This window comes from Marmota flaviventris, chromosome X, assembly GCF_047511675.1.
Source record: "Marmota flaviventris isolate mMarFla1 chromosome X, mMarFla1.hap1, whole genome shotgun sequence".
NCBI lineage: Eukaryota > Metazoa > Chordata > Mammalia > Rodentia > Sciuridae > Marmota > Marmota flaviventris.
The window spans coordinates 78,205,693-78,226,857 of NC_092518.1; the positions used below are offsets into that span (position 1 = coordinate 78,205,693).

The 21,165-nt window shown below is 37.3% G+C and overlaps 1 protein-coding gene across 3 annotated transcripts in view; it reads right to left on the reverse strand.

Annotated features, from left to right (window-relative positions):
• Positions 1–19,588, reverse strand: part of Diaph2 (diaphanous related formin 2) — an 870,804-nt gene extending 851,216 nt beyond the window's left edge. For all 3 annotated transcript variants that reach the window (XM_071606838.1, XM_071606839.1, XM_071606837.1), the window contains exon 1: positions 19,241–19,588. In XM_071606838.1, the coding sequence (XP_071462939.1) occupies positions 19,241–19,372 (132 nt within the window). In that variant the 5' untranslated portion in view covers positions 19,373–19,588. The remainder of the gene's footprint in view (positions 1–19,240) is intronic.
• Between the last annotated feature and the right edge of the window lie 1,577 nt (positions 19,589–21,165).

The window sequence follows — 21,165 nt, forward strand, 5'->3', positions numbered from 1 at the left end:
TTGATGAATCTACATGAAAAGGAATCTCAAAGGTTGAATGGAATGAGAACAGTGGGAAAATGGAAACTATATTTCTAATACATTTAAAATACTTCAAAATGTTCTTATTTTAATGCTGTCCCAGGAAGAACAAATAAGTATCATATGTGTTTCAACTTTGAACAATAGTGCTTATTCATTGTATATTTTCAAGTGATATATGAATCCAATGAGAATTATTAATAAGTTTTTTCAACATTCTGGACATTTCAGATCAATAGCAGAGTGATAGTTATAATTAGCATTAAAATATAAGGCAGTCTTCTAAGAAAATCAGGTACAGCTTTTTTACTAAAGTATTTATTTAAAAAGTGCTATTTATATATTTTTGGCGGGTCAAACATTCTAAAGATGAAAGGAATTGTCTACAATAAACTTGAGTTGATTCTTCAAAAAGCAGTCATTGTTCATTAACTTAATGCTTCCTAAATTCAAACTTCATGCTGGTTTATATTTTCTTAAAGTAAGACATATCTATGCCTTAAACGTGTGTGTGTTGGGGGGGGGGCAGGGACAAGTTCCTCATGACCCAGTTCCTGACATATTTTAACCCAAATTATTAATCTTTGCTGTGTCTAGATTCTAGATCACTTATCAAATATTAAAGTATATACAAATCTTATCTTCCTTATAATATGTAAATTCCTGACACAAGCATCTATATTTCATGACCTATACACTTTAGCACTAAATATAATAATAGGAAACTGAACTATACTACAATGAATATCAAACAAAAGAATGATGTCAATAGGAAAATATGACCCATAGTATTAAGCAAAAAGAAAGATAAGAAGAAACAGGAGCAGGCGAAAAGCTCCTACCAGCCCCAACATTTTGGTAATGAACTCATACGGCAGGACCAATGACAAAGATGCCTGAGAAATAGATTGTTCCCAGTACCACAATACTGATGGGGTGGGTCATTGAGAAAGAAACAAAATAGATTGCTCCAACTGATGAGTGAGCCTCCAATTCCCAAGACAACATCAGTGGGAAGAAGGAGAAACAGGCCAGAAGTATTTTCGGCTCAACATACCAGGGGAGCCCCTGCCCAGGGGCCTTTCATATGGCCATGTATTTATAACTCAGGAAGTTCCTGCCCTTTGCGTTTATAGTAAAACACTCTTCATGTTTGGAGGGCTCAACAGGGATTTTATAAGAATCACAAATCTCTCATGAGAAAGTTGTCTAACCAGGAATAATTCACATTCCAAAGACCTATGTCTTTTTAGAATAGAATAATTTTGTAACCCAAGAATGAGCTTGAAATCTTTCTCAACCTATACCTTGTGAAATAATGTCCTGTCTCTATAGCTACAACACACTGCACAAAAGAATAATCATTCAATTTCAGTAAAACACATCATCAGTATTATCTCTAAAGTCAGAAAATAACCACAAAACATTCAATTTTAGCCTAAGTATCTTTGCCTTAAAACTGAAACAATAAATAACTTTTTATATGCATCAAAAGAATGAATTTACTTTCAAGGGGGCAGTTAAGCCCAAAAAACAGTACACACATATACGTATACACACACACACACACTAATATGCTCAAATTAAAATAATCAGTAATAATAACAATTATAATTGTCATTATTTGTTATGTTATAAATCAGGTTTTGAATAAGAACTAGATAAGAATACACATTTACACAGACTTTGATAGCTCAACACATGTAGAACCCTGGACAAGTTTTCCAAATGAAAATGGATAAATTTTCATTCTCCCAGCTCTTATCTCAAATTCATATGGAGCCCTGTTCCTAATTATTCTGTCTTAAAAGCTATAGAAATAAAACTAAGTTGACAGTGTCTGAATACAAATCTCAATTGTTTAAGTCAACTACTTTAAGTAGAGGACTTCAGTTCAACGCATAGCCCTAAGACTACTATGCCATAGATAAGAACAGTGTCTCTCTTCTTTTCTCATAGGAGAGACACACATGAAAATGTTGTATATGTCATAAATCTTGCAGCTACTCTTGGAATATTCCAGGGACTGTAAGACTGTAATTCAGCCAAGACATAACACTTTCATTGTGACAGCAAAAGCCTTGTAATCTAAGCTATCTGACCTTTAGAGCAGTATCTATTGGGGGGAAGGGGGATAACAAAAGCAAGAAGTTTAGAATTAGAACAAGAACTTCAGAGGCACAAATCTACAGAATAGTAGGCTGGGAGCAAGGACCAATTAAGTTGGTACAAAACTGTAAGTTATCAAAGTGCACACTATTTACAGTACATGTTTAATTTCACAGGTTCAAAGCTGTCAAATTAAAGCTTGGCAAATGCTATCAGAATTAATGGATGCCTTTATATTTACACTACAAACAGGCCAATTACCATGGAATTTTGACAAAAAGATTTTTGACTTCATGATATTTCCAATTATAAAACGTCTAAAGTAAGGTCGTTTATAAGCTCTGATCACATCATTCCTCTAACTCCCCTGTTCCAATACACCACTTGGGTTATAGAATGACATCCAAAATCTTTAGGCAAGCTTTCAATGCACCATGATTGACCTGGAATCTCCCCATCTAGGCTGACCTCCAATATTCTCATACACACTTTTGGGCCTCACTGGGCTAACTCATACTTCCTCAAACATGCCCTAAGTTCTTAGCTCCCTTACAGTTGTGCATTGTTATGTACTGAATGTTTGTGTACCCCAAAAATTCTTTTTTTAACATTTATTTTTCAGTTGTATTTGGATACAATACCTTTATTTTGTTTATTTATTTTTATGTGATGCTGAGGATCGAACCCAGGGCCTCACATATGCTAGGCGAGTGTTCTACCACTTAGCCACAACCCCAGCCTCCCCCAAAAAAATTCTTATGTTGAAACGCTATCCTCTCCCAAGGGACAACATTAGGAGGTGGGGTCTTTGGGAGTGGGAAGGATTGGAGCCCTCATGAATTGGATTACTGACCTTGTTAAAGAGTTCTAAGAGAACTTGTTTTCCCTCTCTGCCATGTGAAGATACTACAAGTCAGAAGCCTGCAACTTGCAAGAGAGCCACCAGAACTTGGCCACACTGGCACCCTGATCCTGGACTTCTAGTTTCCAGAACCGTGAGAAATAAATTTCTATTGTTCATAAGCCAATGATACTTTACTATAGGAGTCTGTGTTAAGATATGCATACTGTTCTCACTACAGGAAATGCCCTTTTTTACCTGCTAAAAATAATCCCTGTTCTTTAAGACTCTCTTTGACTGCTGCTCTCTCCATGAAGCCATCTCTAACATTCCATTTATAAGTGATATCATATGTGTTCCCACAGCACCTTTTATCCCTACTCTACCCTGGCCCATAGGTTTGAAAACATCTGATTCTCCAGTTCTATGTTCAGAGCAGGCAGAAATTATTTATTTTAACTCTAATTATGTCTATAACAGTATTGAGGTGGGCTTCTTCAAAACATTTATTTAATTAATATTGAATTAATCAAAGTATTGAATGAAAACAATTTCAGAGTGAGAATTTTTCCAAATGAATAGCTTACTTAAATCCTCTGTAGTAAAACTAGCCACATATAGCTACTAATCAGATGCTTGTAGACAACTCCCAGCCAACTTCTCAAGTTCTATTCCTTCTGAACTAATTTAATCCAACAAAGACAAAATGTGTTAAGATGCATTTAGTGGGCTTCTAATAGTATCTGTGATAGGAGAAAAATACAGTATTTAGAATTTTATGTAAAATGTGAATATATAAAAATAAAATTGAGAAATTTTAGCTCATTTGTATATTTTAAAAATAGTCTGTTAAACATTCTAAGATGGCAGTATTTATTTTTTTTAAAAAAAAGCATTTCTTTTGGAATCAGAAATCAGTTAACCTGAGATTCACTTCCCTTACTTGTTAATGTGGGAAATAACTAAATTTAACATACATGGTTATGATAAAAATTAAGATGGTGACATAAAGCACCTAGAAAGATGCCAGAAACATTGTAGATGTCAGAAATGTTAGTTCCTTATCTCTATCCCACTATGGTTTGGGGAAAAAAATGTTTTCTAGGCTTGCCTATATTCAGTTATAAAGCAAGCAACCTTCTTCCCACAATCTTACCATTTTTGAGTAATTGCCTTTATATAACTCTGAACTTGAGTACATGTTGAACTGTCTATTGAGAATGACTTCTCTTTTAACCTTACCAAATTATTCTTCATTCTCTAGGATCCAGATCAAATGCTGACTCCGTGAAGTCTCTCCTGTCCCTACTAAGCACAGTATGTGGCATTCCCAAGAGCACTCTGCTCAAGTCTTTTTACTATAGTACTTATGACTTTTTACCTATCTGTCCCTCTTTTCTGACTTGGCCATGAACTCCTCAAGAGTAAAACCTGTGTATAATCATATTTATGCCTCACTATAATTTTTCATACAAAATGAGAATTTGATGTGTGGAATGATTATACACTGTAACATATAATTATAATAAGCATAACTGTTAATAAAGCCATACATGCTGCAGAATGAAATGGCTCTGTACTGGAAATTGAAGGTTGAACGGGAATAAACTGATCATGTCACCTTCAAATAAGCAATAAAGATTTTAACAGTTACAGGAAGAAATGGAAGAAAAGTCCTTAGAATTCACTAAGAAAAAAAAAAGGATAAGAGGTTATTCCAGGCACATGGGACAATCAGCTAATGGCTTGTTTAAATAAAGGCACAAATAGACTGAGGAAGATAAGATGATACAATTAGGTGCTTAATAGTATCCCTAAATATAAAAATGCACTTGGCCCCAATGAGTTGGATGCAAAGTAGTCACTGACTTTGGTCAAATAGGGAAGATAACCTTGATTCAATTAGACCACAAATTGTAAAGGTCAGTGAGTGACTCATAATAGAGAAATATAGTCTGATAATAAATGAGGCAAAGAGCAAACCTTAGCTTGAAAAGGTAAACTTGATAAATTCCCAGTATGGGGTAGGGGGTCAAGTTAATTTTTATTTTCCTAGAAAAGAGGAAGAATATTAAAATGAACACTGCCATAAAGTATTTCAAGTTATAAATTATTTCTAGTATAACTAACATAGTTCAGAGATGTCTCCAGAGCTAACAATGATAGAGTACTGAACTTAGATGCCAATGTAGATAGAAAAGTTTGGCATCATCAGCATTCAGGTGGTATTTGAAGAAGCACATAACTGCCTGTGATTGTATATGGAAAAGAGCAGATAAACAGTGAGGAATTTTTAGGAATGGAGGCAAAGAAAGCTCAGACTTTGGCAGTTAACAAGAAGCAGAACTACCAGAGAAGACTGTACCATGAAGTCTAAAAACCATACACATGAATTAAGTTTCCAGCATCAAAAGTGTTTAGGTATCAAGGAATGAACAGATAGAAAAATAGATTTTTAAACTCATGAGAATGAGAATGAACATTTTCCTGGGATGTCATAAATGAGATAAGTGACAAGAGATATGTTTACATACACAAAGTTGGTAACAATCCAGTCCAGCAAGTTTGTGATAGTAGAAAAGAAGAAAAGTGGTAACAGTCAATGAAACAAAGGATGCTTCCTTAAGGACAGGGATGATCTGACCCTGTCTCAATACAGGGCAAAGGGCACAATGGAAACTAAAGAGCAGCTGAAGAACAATAGGAGTTTTTCAAACAAAATATACACAAAGTCATAATATCTAAAGCAAGGTCTCTCAATCTTGGCAATCTTTCTAAACCTTGACATTTTGGGCTGAGTAATTCTTTGCGTCTGGGGAATGCCCTATGAATTGCAGGATGTCCCCAGGCATCCCTGGCCTCTACCCATTAAATCCCAGCAGCACCCTCCCCCAATCATGAAAACCAAAAATGTCTACAGACAATACCAAATACTCCTTGGTTAGTAAACCATCCCCCACTAAGAACTACTGGTCTAAAGAAAAATAACAAACTTTTGGGGACAGAGGAATACTACTCCGTATATATGTGTCCTTAACACAAAGCTCTTTGGGTTAAGTGAAATTTAAAAAAGAAGGAGGATATCAACAACCAGGACTGTATTAGAGGAAATATGAATTTGTGAGGATGGAAAAGAAGAATATTTGAAAAACAGAAATTTAATAAAATTCTTAACCTGCTGAATTACCAGCTGTTATGGTTTGGACCTAGACTGTCTCCTGCAAAAACCAACGTGTGGAGGACATTATCCACAATGCAGCAATGTTCAGAGGTGGGGCATTTAGGCAATGCTTGGATTGTGACAACTCTGACTTTGTCCATAGAATGTCAATTTGATGGATTAATAATCTGAATGGACTTAGAGGGAGTTAGTGAAAATTATATTGGTAAGCTATGGATGGAGGAAATATGTCAATGGGATAATGGCCTTGGGGACTATATCTATCCCTGGATCCTTCATGTCTATCTGTATCTGTCTCTCTCTGCTTCCTGTGTGCCATGAGACAAGTAGCTTTCCTCTGCCATGCCCTTTTCACCATGTTGTTTCTGACTTGGAGCTGTGAACCATAGATTAAGACCTATGAAAACAAGAGCCCAAAAATAAATCCTTCCTTCTTAAGTATTCTTACAAGGCATTTTGATCACAGCAAGCTGACTAACAATTTTTCCATCCTTCATCCTCTAGTTTCATGTTGCAATATAGGTAATTCTATAAACAAAATCAACAGAGAAAGTTTAACTTATTAGGCTTAGTGATCATACAGCAAATTACTATAATGTGCCCCATAAAGATAAATATCATGTCTCATTAAAAAATTTTTTCAAGCTAAGCATGGTGGCACACACCTATAAGGCTGAGGTAGGAGGATCAAGGCCAGCCTGACCAACTTAGTGAGACCTTTTCTCAAAATAAAAAAAAAAAAGAGGCTGGGGATGTAGCTCAGTGTAAAGCATTCCTGGGTTCAATACACAGTATCACAAAAAAAATCAATTTTTTTGTATTAGTCATCTTAAGTTCCAAATAGCCCAATTCCAAGTTCTAGGCATATAGTATATTCGTGATCGATTTTATCTACCACATGTTTTAAAATCAAAGATTCCTTTTTCTTTTGAGAGGGATAATAGGAGAAGCTGAGGGAAGAAAAACTCAAATTACATTATGCACTTCCATATTATTTGGCACTTATGTCCATAGTGTAGGGCTCTATTACTCATTACAAGTCAATTCTGAAATAGTTTGTCACAACACTTTCTGCAGACTAATTTTAAAAAATAGCACTTGGCTGACTATGCCACACTTTTATAGCAGCCAATCTTTAGGCAAAGCAGACACAGGAAGCAGCAGGAGAAGGTAGGTGGTTCTTGGCACTCCCCTGAACAAGAAACAATGCATGTCATGTACTTGTATAACAGGAGATAGCATTAGTTGTTTCAAACAGTTTTACTTTGCACAAAAGTTCACAAACAGAAATGGAGTGGGGAGAGGAGCAGAGAAAACAACTGAAAAATGAGGCAGGCAGTAGGACTTGCCATGTAATTGGTTCAGAATCCACTCTCTACAAGGCTAACATTCAAGTGACAAAAAAAAAAATCAGCAACAGTAAGTCAAGTACAGAGAAGCCTTGTGGTAACCATAAAATTATTTAATAAAGGCCAGATTGATCAGACTGCTATTTTTAAGAATTGTGTTCATGTGTCTTTAAAATCCATAGTTACATCAGTTTCATGCCTATGGCTCTTTTCTAACAAGTAGTCACATGTCTACCCCACTTTATGGCAGTGATTCAAAGAATTTTACCTTTTGATCATTGGTAACTAAAATGAATGTCCCCTTAAATCTCTCTTCTAAATGATATATACACATAGTATATATGAATCTAGAAAACAATCTAGAAGACCATTAACTAGGTTTAGGTCTCCAGGTTAATTTAGAGCAACCCCAAAGTTTAGGCTCTTAGGAAGTATAGAAAACTTGTGATTTAAAACATGGATTTTTCAGTCACACTGGTCTTAAATTTCAAATTCACCACTGAATATCCTCAGGCAAATTACTTATCTGTTAGGAGCCTATTTCATCACCTACAAACTGACTGCTATGTGGATAAAGTGAGTTAATACTGAGGGGGATTCAACCCATCATCAATCCCTAAGCATCCTTGCACTTTCTGGCTGGGTATGCCAAGGTGAAAGGTGCTGACAGCATTTTTTACATGATATTTCCCAGGGCTTTGTTTATACCAAGTGATCTTCAGAATGAGGTAATATCTCCCCATCCCCAAAAGAATAGGCTGGCTTCCTCTCACCATAAAAGTAACAAATCCCCCAAGTGTGGTGTTCCTTTCGTGTAACTCAACTAACTGCTTGTGTAGGCATCATCCTGGTCCACCTGAGGGACCTAAGATCATGGTGAATCAGTGTGTCATGCTCACATTCTGACTACTACTTTTGCAATGAATAATAAATTGACCTTGGTCTCTGACCTAGGAGTCTTGGGTCTTCTGCAATCATCCACCAAACAATAACTGATAGGTAAGTAGATAAAATCCCAGACCTTGCATAATTCTTGACAAATACATACAAGTCCTTAGAATACCAACTGGTGCCATGATATTGTTTTATTGAGGATCACCTCTAGGTATCTTGAGTTCTGCAATTGGTCGCTGAACTGAGGAAAACAGTCAGGATGGACTAAAACAAAGCCAACACTCTCTAAGACTCAGTACATTGTCCTACATATGAAATGTGATTAAAAGAATGTTGATCCAGGTGCAGTGGTGTACACCTGTAATCCATATGGCTCCAGGAGGCTGAGGCAGGAGGATCACAAGTTCAAAGCCAGCCTCAGCAATAGCAAGGCACTAAGCAACTCAGTGAGATCCTGTCTCTAAATAAAACACAAAAAAGTGTTGGGGATGTAGCTCAGTGATTGAGTGCCCCTGAATTCAATCCCCTGTACCAAAAAAAAAAGAATGTTGATGAGGAATTAATTGGACCAAAATAAATCAGACTCCAAAAACAGCTCAGTAATTAGCTGGGATAGTTACTCTTTAGTACCCAGTCTTTAACAACCATCTTTCATAATTCCAACTCTTCATCTAACTGAAATCCATATGTCACATACTTATGTTAGGGCAGATTCATTACAGCTCCCAAAACTTTGACTCTCAGATGTTAGAGCTGAATGGAAACTTGCAGTTCATCTATTTAGACTCTCTTATTTTATAGAATAAACTGACAGCCAGAGAAGATAAATAAATGACTTACCCACAGTTACATTTTTAAAAAGTAATCAGCTCACTTCTATATAACCCTTTTAAGTAGCCAAGAACAAACTCCTTTAAAAACACCTAACAGGATCAGCTAGATATCCTATTTAGCATATTTCAACTCTGTGCATCATATGAAATACTTTCAAATTCTATAAAATAAGATGTGGGGTCTTAAAAACACAAACTGGCGGTGGTAAGATAAAAATACACTTTCCACTAGTTCACAGCAACATGGTTGGTGATAGGTATGGATGGGAAATGCTCTTAAATAAATCTAACACTTGACTAATTTAACATCCAATGGCCATCCTTCTGCACATAACTTTTGTGATCAGACAATAGGATACGACACTGATAATATTCACAGAAACTAGTAAAAATGGCAAGGAATAAACAGAGTCAGAAACATGCAAGTGATAATATTATTTAAAGGGGATGGAGGAGGTTGAAAGCAGGGATTTTAACATAAAATAATAACATTTTGATCCACAATTAGCTACAACAGAATTGGTGGGAGAAAAGTGAAAAATTGGGCCCATAGCCCTACTTTAAATTACAACTAACACCCTGAATCCACTTCATATAGAAATATGGCCACTTAAAATTTAGGATTTGGTCTTGGGCCAAGTTGACTTATATAAACTGGAGGATTTGTACCTCACAGAAAATCACAAGACCAGTCAATAAAGCAAGTATAGGCTACACTGAAGAAATCTAAGAATTTAAAGATATATTAGAGAATGTGGGTAAACCCTGCTTTAGTGAGGAAACACATGAAAATCCAAACCACCCAACATGGATAAAATCCAGGCCATTTTTATTTTTTGCATTGTAAACTTATTCTTTCCTTTAATAGCTTGTTTAAAGACCATTAGCTACTCAACCAAAGGGGGAGAAATGTAAGCTAATGCAGCCAATGAAAAACAAGCTGTGAGGGCAGCCTAAGAAAAGGTTATTTTCACTCACAAATGTTTTATGTACACACTGACTCTTCTGGAAAACATTGATTTTGTAATATGAGGTAACAGACTGCAGAACATATTATTAGAGGAAATGTCTCTGCCAATTTATTTTAACCCATCTTAACTTTCTATATGTTCTAGCTTTGTAGCATGAGTAATATAAATGAAAGTAAGCTAAAGTTATGACACAAACTTCTAAACAATATATCTTATCCATATTATCTGTAACTATGGGAAGCTCTATGAAACAATTTCAAGAAAAGGACTACGAGGGGTACAAAAAGGAGGATCCTTAATTAGAGAAGGTGATCAACATACTGAACCTCCAACCTCAGCCCTCAAGGACACAGTCATCCATATTTGAGGACTCCAGTAATTCAAAAGTAGATGTGATCAGGTATAAAACAATGTATTATATAAATATACACCTTATATTCTTTCTCAGAATCAGTGACATATGAAAAATTCTCTTTCTAAATAAGACTTTAAAACATGTCCTATGCTTGCTGAATTTCCTATCAGGGATAAGGATAGAATCCACCTGGTTTTAAATGGCAGTAACAAGCCCAGATGTGACCTTTGTTTGAATTATAAAAAGTAGCACCAGGAAGACACAGGCTTGTGACTGGCATTTTGGTAAATAATGTGATCCCCATGGTTTTATACCTTTGAGCAGATCCCAATCATATAAAGTAGCTCTGGTCTCTACCACACATATATGCTTTTAAATTTCAAAATATAAGTATATAGACTACACTAGGTCTTACTCTCTTTAAAAAAGAATCTTCCTAACAGCTGGAGTCAGCATAATATGCTATTAAACATTTAAGACTTTACCAGTGATTGATTTCAAAGCTGATGAAAAACATCTCCATAGCTTTCCTTCCTCTGAGCAAGTCAGACCCCAACAACTATCACTCGTTTACCTGTTTTCTGAAAAATCACCCCACTGATTGGGTTAGTAAATGGACAGTAAGAAGATGTAGAGTGGAGATGGCTGAGTAGTCTAAACCTACTTGAATACTCAAAATTAGAGAAATAATATGCCCATTGTTTCCCAGCACAATAATAGCACTAAATTGCTGATTGGAAAGTAGTGGTTACACAGCTTCTTTAGTAAATCCCTGTGAAGTCTAGGCCATTTGCCCAAGTCAATTTCTCATACCCACTCCACCCATCCCCAGCTCCATCACCTCATTAGTAAATCCTGCTTTTTTTTTTTCTTTTTGGTAACCCTGGATATCTAAATAAGGAGATAATAGTTCTTTCCAAGAGTTTGCTCACCCCAATCATCCAGATTGAGTAACCCAGAATTTACCAAAGTGGCTAAAAAACAGACACCTCAAGTACAAAATTGGCATTTACTTTTAAATAAAACTAAAGCCAGTAACATAAACATGGTTGTTGCATGCATGTATCAGAGATTTATGTGAATCATTTATCAAGAGAATACAAGAATATTTTTCCTTTACCCAACTATCTACATTTCCCTGGGAAGAAATTTTTCACATGAAAACCCCACCCTACTTCACAAAGTGCAGAAATGAAGAATGAGTGATTACTCAACCAGTTAGTGAAAGCCAAAAGTATTAATTTGGCCTTTTTTCTATGGTACATAGTAACTGTTCCAGAGTGTCTACCCACACTTGTGTAGTCAATTTTTGCAGATACTTCTACAGAATTAAAGACAGGAGTGAATTTATCCTGGGTTGATGCTTTATGAGAGTACTTTATGTGGAATAACTTCGAACAAGATCTTACCATCAGTTTAAAGTTTTATTTGTTTAAGAGTTCAGTGGCATGTACATTAATTAGGCACACATTAGATTAAAAATCTATTTTGAGGCATGGGAATGTTTGATTATGGATTGAGTGTTAGATGATAGCAAGGAATATGTTAATTTCTAAAGATGTGACAGTGACAGTGATTATGTTTTTAAGAAGCCAGTAATTTTTAGAGATGTACACTGAAGTATGTAGAAGTAAAATGACATGATATCTGGGATTTGCACTCAAACACTTCAGCAAGGAAAACACAAAGGATGGATGAAGCATACTTATCTAGACAATTGTTCTATCTGGGATAGATGGTGGTTCATCATACTGTCCTCTCCACTTTTTAATATTTTTGAAATTTTTCGTAAGTTTAACAAAAAAATTATTAGTCCTTATTATAAAGTAAAAACTTTATTTTTTACTTTTAGCTTGAAAAGAGACAAACAAATTAAGGTTAGATTTTTTTTAAATCCTCAGAATTTTGAACAGACCTTTATCAAAATGTGGCTATCACAGAATAAAAAGTAGTTTAAAAAAAGAGGATTGTACCCCAGATCTCTTCTCACTTATGTGACTATCAGAATTGCCAGGTGATTGACTCAATAGCCACTTGGGATTAATTTCTTCCTAATGAAGTCCTGGATTCCTAGGCAGCCTACCTGAAGAGCCACCTAGAAACTTCTGACTTGTAATAGGCATCACTTTATTATAGAGCCCTGATGGAAGAAAAGATTGGTGGCCAATCCTGTGGATCTGTGTTTGGGAGCAATATAGCTTACTCTTTTTAAAGCAACACATGTAACTTCATTAAACCAAAGCCTGTGAAAATGGTGATTAGTTAGAATTTTGTTTTCTACATTCTTTTATGAGAAAGGTGGCAATTCCTTTTTTCCCAGGCCATCTCACACAAAGCAAGGAAAGACCAAGTTTCAGTTGAGTCTCTATTTAAAGCTACAGCCAGAGCATATCACTTAAACTGGAAAAGATTCAGCTTGATCAAGTAAACAAATTTTAAATTAGTATGAGTTAATTTCTTTCTATGGCTGACATTCATGATAAACAGCTACATGAAAATACACCTAAACCTTCCTTTACATGCACCAATTTTGAGCTGTCTTCCACAATGGGTGTCTTCTACTTAATGACCACTTAGATATCAAATTTATAACTATTTTTAAATCACCTAACCATCATCCTAGCTTCTTCAGTCTTCAGAAAAAAATTAAGTATCAACCACCCCAAATATGGCAAAAAGAGCTGGTCTTTTCTGCATGGCAGACTGAATACAGGAACAGGGGGAAGTCAGGTTTCAGGAACAATTCTTATGGTGCTAATGATAGCCAGTAATATTTAACCAGATGTGCTGATTCATGTAAATTAGCATATATTATGTATTGTTTTCAGAGCATTTACAGTATTCTTTGAGACCAGGTTGTAAAAGAATATTTCACTTCAATGACATGTTGCTACTGCCAGAGCTCTTCATACCTGGAGTGAAATCTGGGTGGATTACAATTATAAATTGTTCAAAAGGAACAAGAGATGACAGAGATTGAAAACTTTTTTTGCCTTTCAGAATTCCTGAAGCATAATGACTCAGTACTATAGATAACTTCTACAATAGAGGTAATAGCTTATAAACTTCTAAGTCAGACCACTAAAAACTTCAATGACTCAGCTTCCTTATTTATACATCAGGAAGCTTCATGACAAGGAATGATGTCATAAATATGTCCCAAAAGTTTTTAACAAAAGAGTTTAAATACCTTTGATAAATTGAAAGGGAAAAGGTAGCCTAGTTCTTAAAAAAAATTACTGTGAAAAAATGTTAAGCTCACATCCCATATTCACTCAACAGAAAGAATTATCAGTAAAAGGAAAGAATGCATAATCCTCAAAAGGGCAAATGGAATTGAGAATGAGAAGTTAATCAACATATAACCAGATTATGGTACTTTGTGCAATAATTACAATAATATTAGAGCTATCAAATTGCAAGAAAGTCATTAAACCACTCAACCACAATCACTTTTATTTATTTATTTATTTATTTATTTATTTATTTATTTATTGGCTGGGGATAGAATCTAGGGCCTTGTGCATGCTGGGCAAGTGTTCTACTCCCCTAACCCCACAATTACATTCGATTTGGGCAATATAAGAAATTAATTATAATACTTTATGTTTATATAATAGTATAGAATTTCCTAAATTTGTTCTCGTTCATTACTATATTTTATCTAAACAACCTTGTCAAACAAATCAGGCAGGTGAGCTGGGCACAATAGTGCATGACTATAGTTCCAGCTACTCAAAAGGCTGAGGGAAGAGAATCACAGGAGCCCAAGAATCTGAGGCCAACCTGGGCAACATAGTGGGACCCTCTCAAAAAACAAAAACAAGGCCAGCAATGTTGATGTTATCTCTGACTGATTAACATTAATCAAAGAGCTCAAACTTCTGTTGTTAAATGCTCAGCAGTGATCACAAGCAAATAAAAGATAGAAGGGATACTGGAACCCAGGTCCTTTGGCTCTCCATTCCCATATTCGTTTGCCAATAATCTGAAGCCTCCTACTACTAACAGCAAAATGTTACTTGGCTCATGGTTTGGGTACTGTTTCTGGGCATGAAAGTTCAAGCTCCAACATCACAAGAATCTAAACAAACAAGGGGAGTAGGAGAGTTCTCTCGGCCATAAGTTTCCAGAATTTCAAAATTAGAGATGACATAGAGGAATGTACAGAGAGATATATTCATTTGATGAAGGATATATGCTAAGAAAAAATGTATAAAAGTACACTTTTTTAAGCCTCTTTTCAACAATTTATACTTTCAAAATGTCTGGCTTATAAGGAAAAACTCCCCAGCTAATAATCATTTACCAAGTTATTTTGCACCTGAGCACTAACCTGTCAGATTTTAAAGAATAACATAAACCAGGACCGTTGCCCAAAAGCAATTTTAAATCTTTGTACAGACTAGATGAACGCATAACATTTAAACTTACAATAGTTATGGACTCAGAAGAAAGATGACCCCTCAGTAAACTGAAGTAATTAATGAAGGTCTGATAGAACAGGAAAACACTTAGGCATGAACTGGGCAGTGAAAAGGAGTGAGATTTACTGAAGAGAAACAGAGTGGATATTTCAGATTTGGTAAGGATGTTCACAATGGGTGGCAGGAAGAAACTAGGATATAGAGAAATAGTACTAGGAAATTGATAAGCTGGTAAATGGATGAGAAGGTGAGCAGCCACCAGAATTCAGGTCTCCAACCCTAAATGTAGAACTCCATTCCACTACACTGTGCTCCTCCTACCTCCATTCTGGAAATCCTATCCAAGGAATTTTCCACAGTTCTAAATTTCTTTCTGAAACAAATCTGACCAGTTAATTATACTGTTTTTATTTTAATTTCTTTTTTTAGGTATAGATGGACACAATACCTTTATTTATTTTTTTTATTTTTTTAATGTGGTACTGAGGATTAAACCCACGTGCAAGGCAAGCGCTCTACCACTGAGCCATAACCCCAGCCCCAAGTCTACTGTTTTAACCTTCTCAACACTTATTCTTTCAGGAAAAAGTTGAAATTCTAACATGACACACAAAGATTCACTGTGATTTGGACTTTTCTGGCAGATTTAATATTTTATATACCTTTTATTTCAGCCACATGTATCTTCTTTATTGGCCATGCTCATGTATTTCCCTACCATTGTACATGATATTCTTTCAACCTAGAATGCCTTCCCCACTTCTTCAATGCCCTATTCTGCAAACCTCAACAAAATATTGTCTACTATGATAAGTCTTTCCTTACCTCCCTCAGCATCTGATTTGAGTAGATGCCTCTCTGTACATTTATAATACCCTCCAAAGTATATTCCTATGATAACTGTCACTGCTTTTTATCAATTTTCCTGTCTAGTAGACTATGAGCATCTTTATATCACCAATCCTTAGAATAGCATGTAGCATTGTAGTACTTTAGTCAATCTGTTGCATAAATGAAACCACTGTGCTCAGAAATTATTTAAAATCAAAACATGATTTATCTAAGTATGAAAAAAATCACCAAATATGCAGGAAGTTATATAACAATAAAAAAATCAACTTGTGTTATTTGAAGTTACTAATCTGAATTTACTGTCTAAAGAAACAAAGGTTTCAGAAAGTACACATAAATGCAAATTCAAAATGCAAAATATCAAATACTATCAAGCCACTATATACCTACCATTGTGTGTGAGGCCTTTTTTCAATGATTAAGTGACTGCTTTAAATATGTGAGATTCAAGATTGAAGTTCCTTCACAACAGTTCTAGAGCTCTCTCTCCTACTCAATTTAACAACATACATTTCATAGTTGACATAAAATTACTAATTAATCTAAGAGTCATGCTGCTTGTTGGCATGCTGCTATCTGGGCCTAACCAGATAGTTACATAAAATCCAAAACTCCCCCACTAATGCACTTAAAAAGAAGTCAAAATGAACGGATCATTATAAAGATGTATATATGAAGAAAACTGAAGCAAATTTTGCTGAATTTTGAGTTAATTAACCCTAAACAGAAGTCTCTACAGTTCAAAAGTGCCACTCTGAAAGAAAGTCTCACTAATAGCCATCAAAAAATGGAGGATATAAATGAAAGTAGTTCCTGTTTATAGAATGCATGCCTTCCATCTCCAGTTCTTCAGAACCATGATGAACTAAATGCAAACAACTGAATCACAAGCCTTATACTTCACTAGAGTGACCAAGTTAATTTTTCTATGTAGTAGAAACTTTGATCCTACCTAATACTGTTTAGACATTGTGTAGTTAACTTTTTACCCATAGAATAAATTGCAAGTCAATCACCCTTGTGGCCAGTGTGATTTCCTCTCTCCCTTCATCACTGACGTCCTCCCATCCCAAACTTAGCATCAACTATCATTTCCTTTACTATCTTTTGTTGATATTGCAATAGTTCTTCTTTCTAAAGGTGATCATTGCCTTTGAGAAGCTGATGAGCGCTATGGGGCCCAGAAAAAAGAACATGCACTCAATTTTTGAAGAGTTTGAGACCCTGTACCCTACAATCACCCACACAAATAACTTTTTGTACCACTGTGCTTTTATAATTCCATACCACAACTCCTTTGTACATACTTAGACACACGAATTAAGCACTACTATAGTGACTGACATAATGCTTAAAATAATAAAATTTAGACTCAATCAAGTTTCATCTAACTTAGCAAAATCTGAAGAATCCCAGATGAACTTTCTTACAAAGTTTTACCAAGTCTATTTGTATGATGAAGTTGCTTGCCTTAAAATGTCCTATAATGATTTCCTAAATTTATTATCAGTTCTGACACATCTGCTTGTAAAATCATGTAAGGCTCAAACGTTATGTTTCAGGAAAAACACTCATGTTGATATTTTAGAAACTCTTGGATTTCAAAACTTGTTCTGCTCTATCAAGCTATGTTCAACATGGAACAGTGAGGTTAGTTAGGAACTGAAAGTGATACCATCTCATAACTATCTAGTTTGCTTGTTAAACCAAGTAAAACAAAAGATGAAACAGGGCAAATAGTCAAAGGGAAAGGAAAAATATACTCAAAGTGTTATTAGAGATAGATGCTTTTCTTGATAGTGTTCTTCTTAAAAGTGGAGGGTTCTTGGTATACGTACAAAACTATTTGTGGAAACTATCAGTTAAATTTTATGTTTACTTAAAATTGTGATTACTGATTAAACCACAGTTTTGTGCTACCATAAAAAAAAGGAAAACCAATAAATTTCAAAATCACAACAGAATTTCAAACACATGAAACTCTAGTGATACACTCAAAACTTTTCTTAAGTTTTATGATTGTGCAGGCACCCATTAGCCTCTCACCAGCACATACAAGTCACAAAGAGCCTGTGACTCAAATTCTTCATTTGTAAATACTGGGGTAAAAGTCGCACCTATTAAGCTAGTTTTCAATTTGTGTCCACTTAGTGTGGAATTGATGAGATTTTAAATTTGCCATCTTAATCTACAAATCCCTTCCCACATAATGTAAGGCTGCATATTTCCTAAAATAATAACTCTTTGGCCACTGTTTTCCATTATGAATAGATAGTCCATAATTGAAAAGCAAATAGGAACCAAAATACAAATACAACAGGTCCATACCAAATGGCCAGATTCCATGGGAAATGGCTTTATTTATATGTCCCCATCCCACCCACTCCCCTGTCAAGTTGCTGCTCAAAACTAAAATCTAGATATGCAACATGTGGCATGTACTTCGGATCTGGACTAAGATTATTTGGCAGTATTTGCTGGATTTGTGCAGGAAAAAACCCTTTCCCCTCATGTCACCCAAATTACAAAGTTTACAAAAAGAGGAACCCTTTTAACTGAGTTGAAGAAATCCTGTATTTCCCAATGCAATATCAGGCCCCAAAGATTTCATTTTGCACATTCAGCGGCAGGAAATGGACTGCTACCACTGGTTCAACACTACCAGGACTGTGAGAAGTGCACAGTCTGCCTACCACTTTTAAGTGTTCATAATCAACTGGGTTGAAGTACTGTATGACTACATAAACATACACAAAGGACACTTGGTGGTACTTCACCCAGCCTCAACTCCCACGCTTCCCCCACTCCTCCAAAGAAATATTTCTTGGGAGAGCACATGGAGAAAGAGGCGGGGGTGCGGGGGGGGGGTGACGCACGTAGGCGCCTCTTAGATTTCTGGTTAAGTTGAAGAATTGGGGGCCTACGTTGTGTTTTTCTTGATTTGAAAGGCTCCGAGCGGGCTCCCAAGTCCTGGGACCAAAAAGGAGGAAGGTTCCCCTGCCCCGGACCCTAAGTGTTGAGTCAAAACAGCAACTGACAAGAGGTGGGAGGGAAATGGAATCGCTCAAAGAAGGTTCTTGGCCACAAGTTAGACAAACAACAGCCCTACCCAATACTCTAGGACTAGGGGTCTCCCCAAGTTGGGGTGGGGCCTTTCTCCTTCCCTCACTGTCTCCCAGGCTGACAAGAGGGAGAAAGGGGTTAAGTGGAGAAGGGGGTGCTCTTCCGCCCCCACGCCGTCTCCGCGCCTCGGTTTGGCCGCTCCGCTCCTTTAGCAGCTCCCCGAGTAGCACAGCGAGGTCGCGGTCACCAATGGGAGGGGGCCCCGGGTTCCCCGTGTTCAATGGCAGGAGGACCCCGGGGCTCTCCCTATCCCCAAGGCCGGCGGGGGCTGCGGGAGCACTCACCAATTTGGGTTTGTTTTTTGTTTCCTCTTCGTTGGCAGCTCGGTTCCCCGCGCTCCGCTTGTTGCTCCGGCCCCCATAGGGTTCCTCGCTGCCGCCTCCCGCTCCCGACGCCGCCGCCCAGGGCTGCTCCATCTTTCTCCGGCCCTGTCACCTGTGCCCTATAACCCCACCTCTCCTCAAATGAAGAAGCCCCCCTGGGCGCTCTCGCTGCCCAGCGCTGATTCGACAGCACGTCTTCCTTAGGGAGAGAGTGTCAGCCCGGGGAGTAGCCTAATTCAGGCCCCCGGGGCTGCCGGCTCCCAACACCCCCGACGCAACCACGCTGTTGCCACTACTCAGTGCTGGGGCAAGCCCTGCCCCTAAGCAGCTGCAATTACCACAGTCGCCGCCGCCCTCAGGGCGGTGTTTAGGGTGGAGGGAAAGTAGGTGCCTATCTCTTTAAGAGGGCCTCAACACACGTGATTCATCAAAGTGCCCGCAGTCGGCAGCTGGGGCGCGGAAAGCCGCTTCCTACTCTGGGTGCTGAGCCGGCCCCTGCTACTGAGCATGCCCGGCATGGTGACTGGAGCCCAACAGAGGACTTTCAGCTGTGGTTAATCACTGATTTCACTTCCTACCCGCCCAGCGTGAAATGGCAGGGACCTAATCAAGAGAGAGGGGTAGCCCATTTTAAAGATGAGGAAACTGAGGTCTAGGAGAATTCCCGTGTCAGTTTCATCAGCACCCCGACCTGAGCGTCAGCTTCCAGAAGTGTACACCAAAGCACCTTTCCTTAGAGAGGCCTCAACGGGGGTGTGGTCTTGCTACACTGCATGGGAAGGTTTAATTAGCAAGACAACTGGCAGCCTATAGGAAAACCGCAGGGAGTGCTGATTAATTACCTAGACAGATTGTATGGGTCAAAGTGGAAAGAGTGGGTGCTTCTGTTGCCATGATTGCGTTGTGACCAAAGAAATAACAGCCTTTCCCTTATTCCCAGGTTGCCAGGTAGTTGGAGCAGCAGGCGCCCACTGCTTAATCCCGAAGGTGTTGTTAGGCACCGATTTAAAGTTTACAATTGCATCCAGTGAGTGCTATCTTAAGTTTCCCCGCACTAGTTTAGGTTTAGGTTTGTCGTGGGCAGTGAATAAGATATGTGTGTCACAGCTTTGTTTAAAATATAAATTTCTAGACAAATGTAGGTGTTTTTATGCTGCAGGCCAGGGTGTAAAGTCTTTAGTCCCTAGAGTATACTAGCGCTTTGTCCATCCTTTATAAAGGGAACCTTTTAAAAATAAAGGTGCACACGAAGAACATTAGAAGGGCAAGGCAGTATTTGAATGAACCCCCATGGTGGAATAACAGCCCATATGCTAGAGAAGCTACTTGAAAATGTAAAGTCCATAAACATGTCCGCATGCTTATTACTGAAGAAATCTTTAGGGCCCTGGCTTCTTTTAAGCTTCTTCCCTTCAACCTGGAGTTCCCTATGCTGACTTCAGTTTGTATCTGAACATATTTATTCAGAGTGCATTACAGTGAATTAAACCATGATATAGGTGTGATAAGGCAACTAACTTGGACAGTAGAATCAAAGAACATTGGATATCTTTGTCCTGGTCATTAACTTTCTTTTTACTAAAGTAGTAAACTACCCAAGGACAGGAGTGAAGAAGGAATGCACACTCCCAGACAGGTTGAACAAGGAGCCCCAAGGTAAATTTGCTATGTTGAAGTTCCTGTTTGACTTAAAATTTGATGTATATTTTGAATTTGACTCACTGTAAACATATATGCATGCACAGGATTTAATTGATCTAAATGTGCCCCCTTCTGAAATACTGAAAATGGATGCTGCAGAAAGGAATGAACTATTTACCCAGTGCTTTCATATAATTTCTCTATGAGAGATGTGGCTGTGGGTGGAAGTCAAGGGCCCTCCAAGT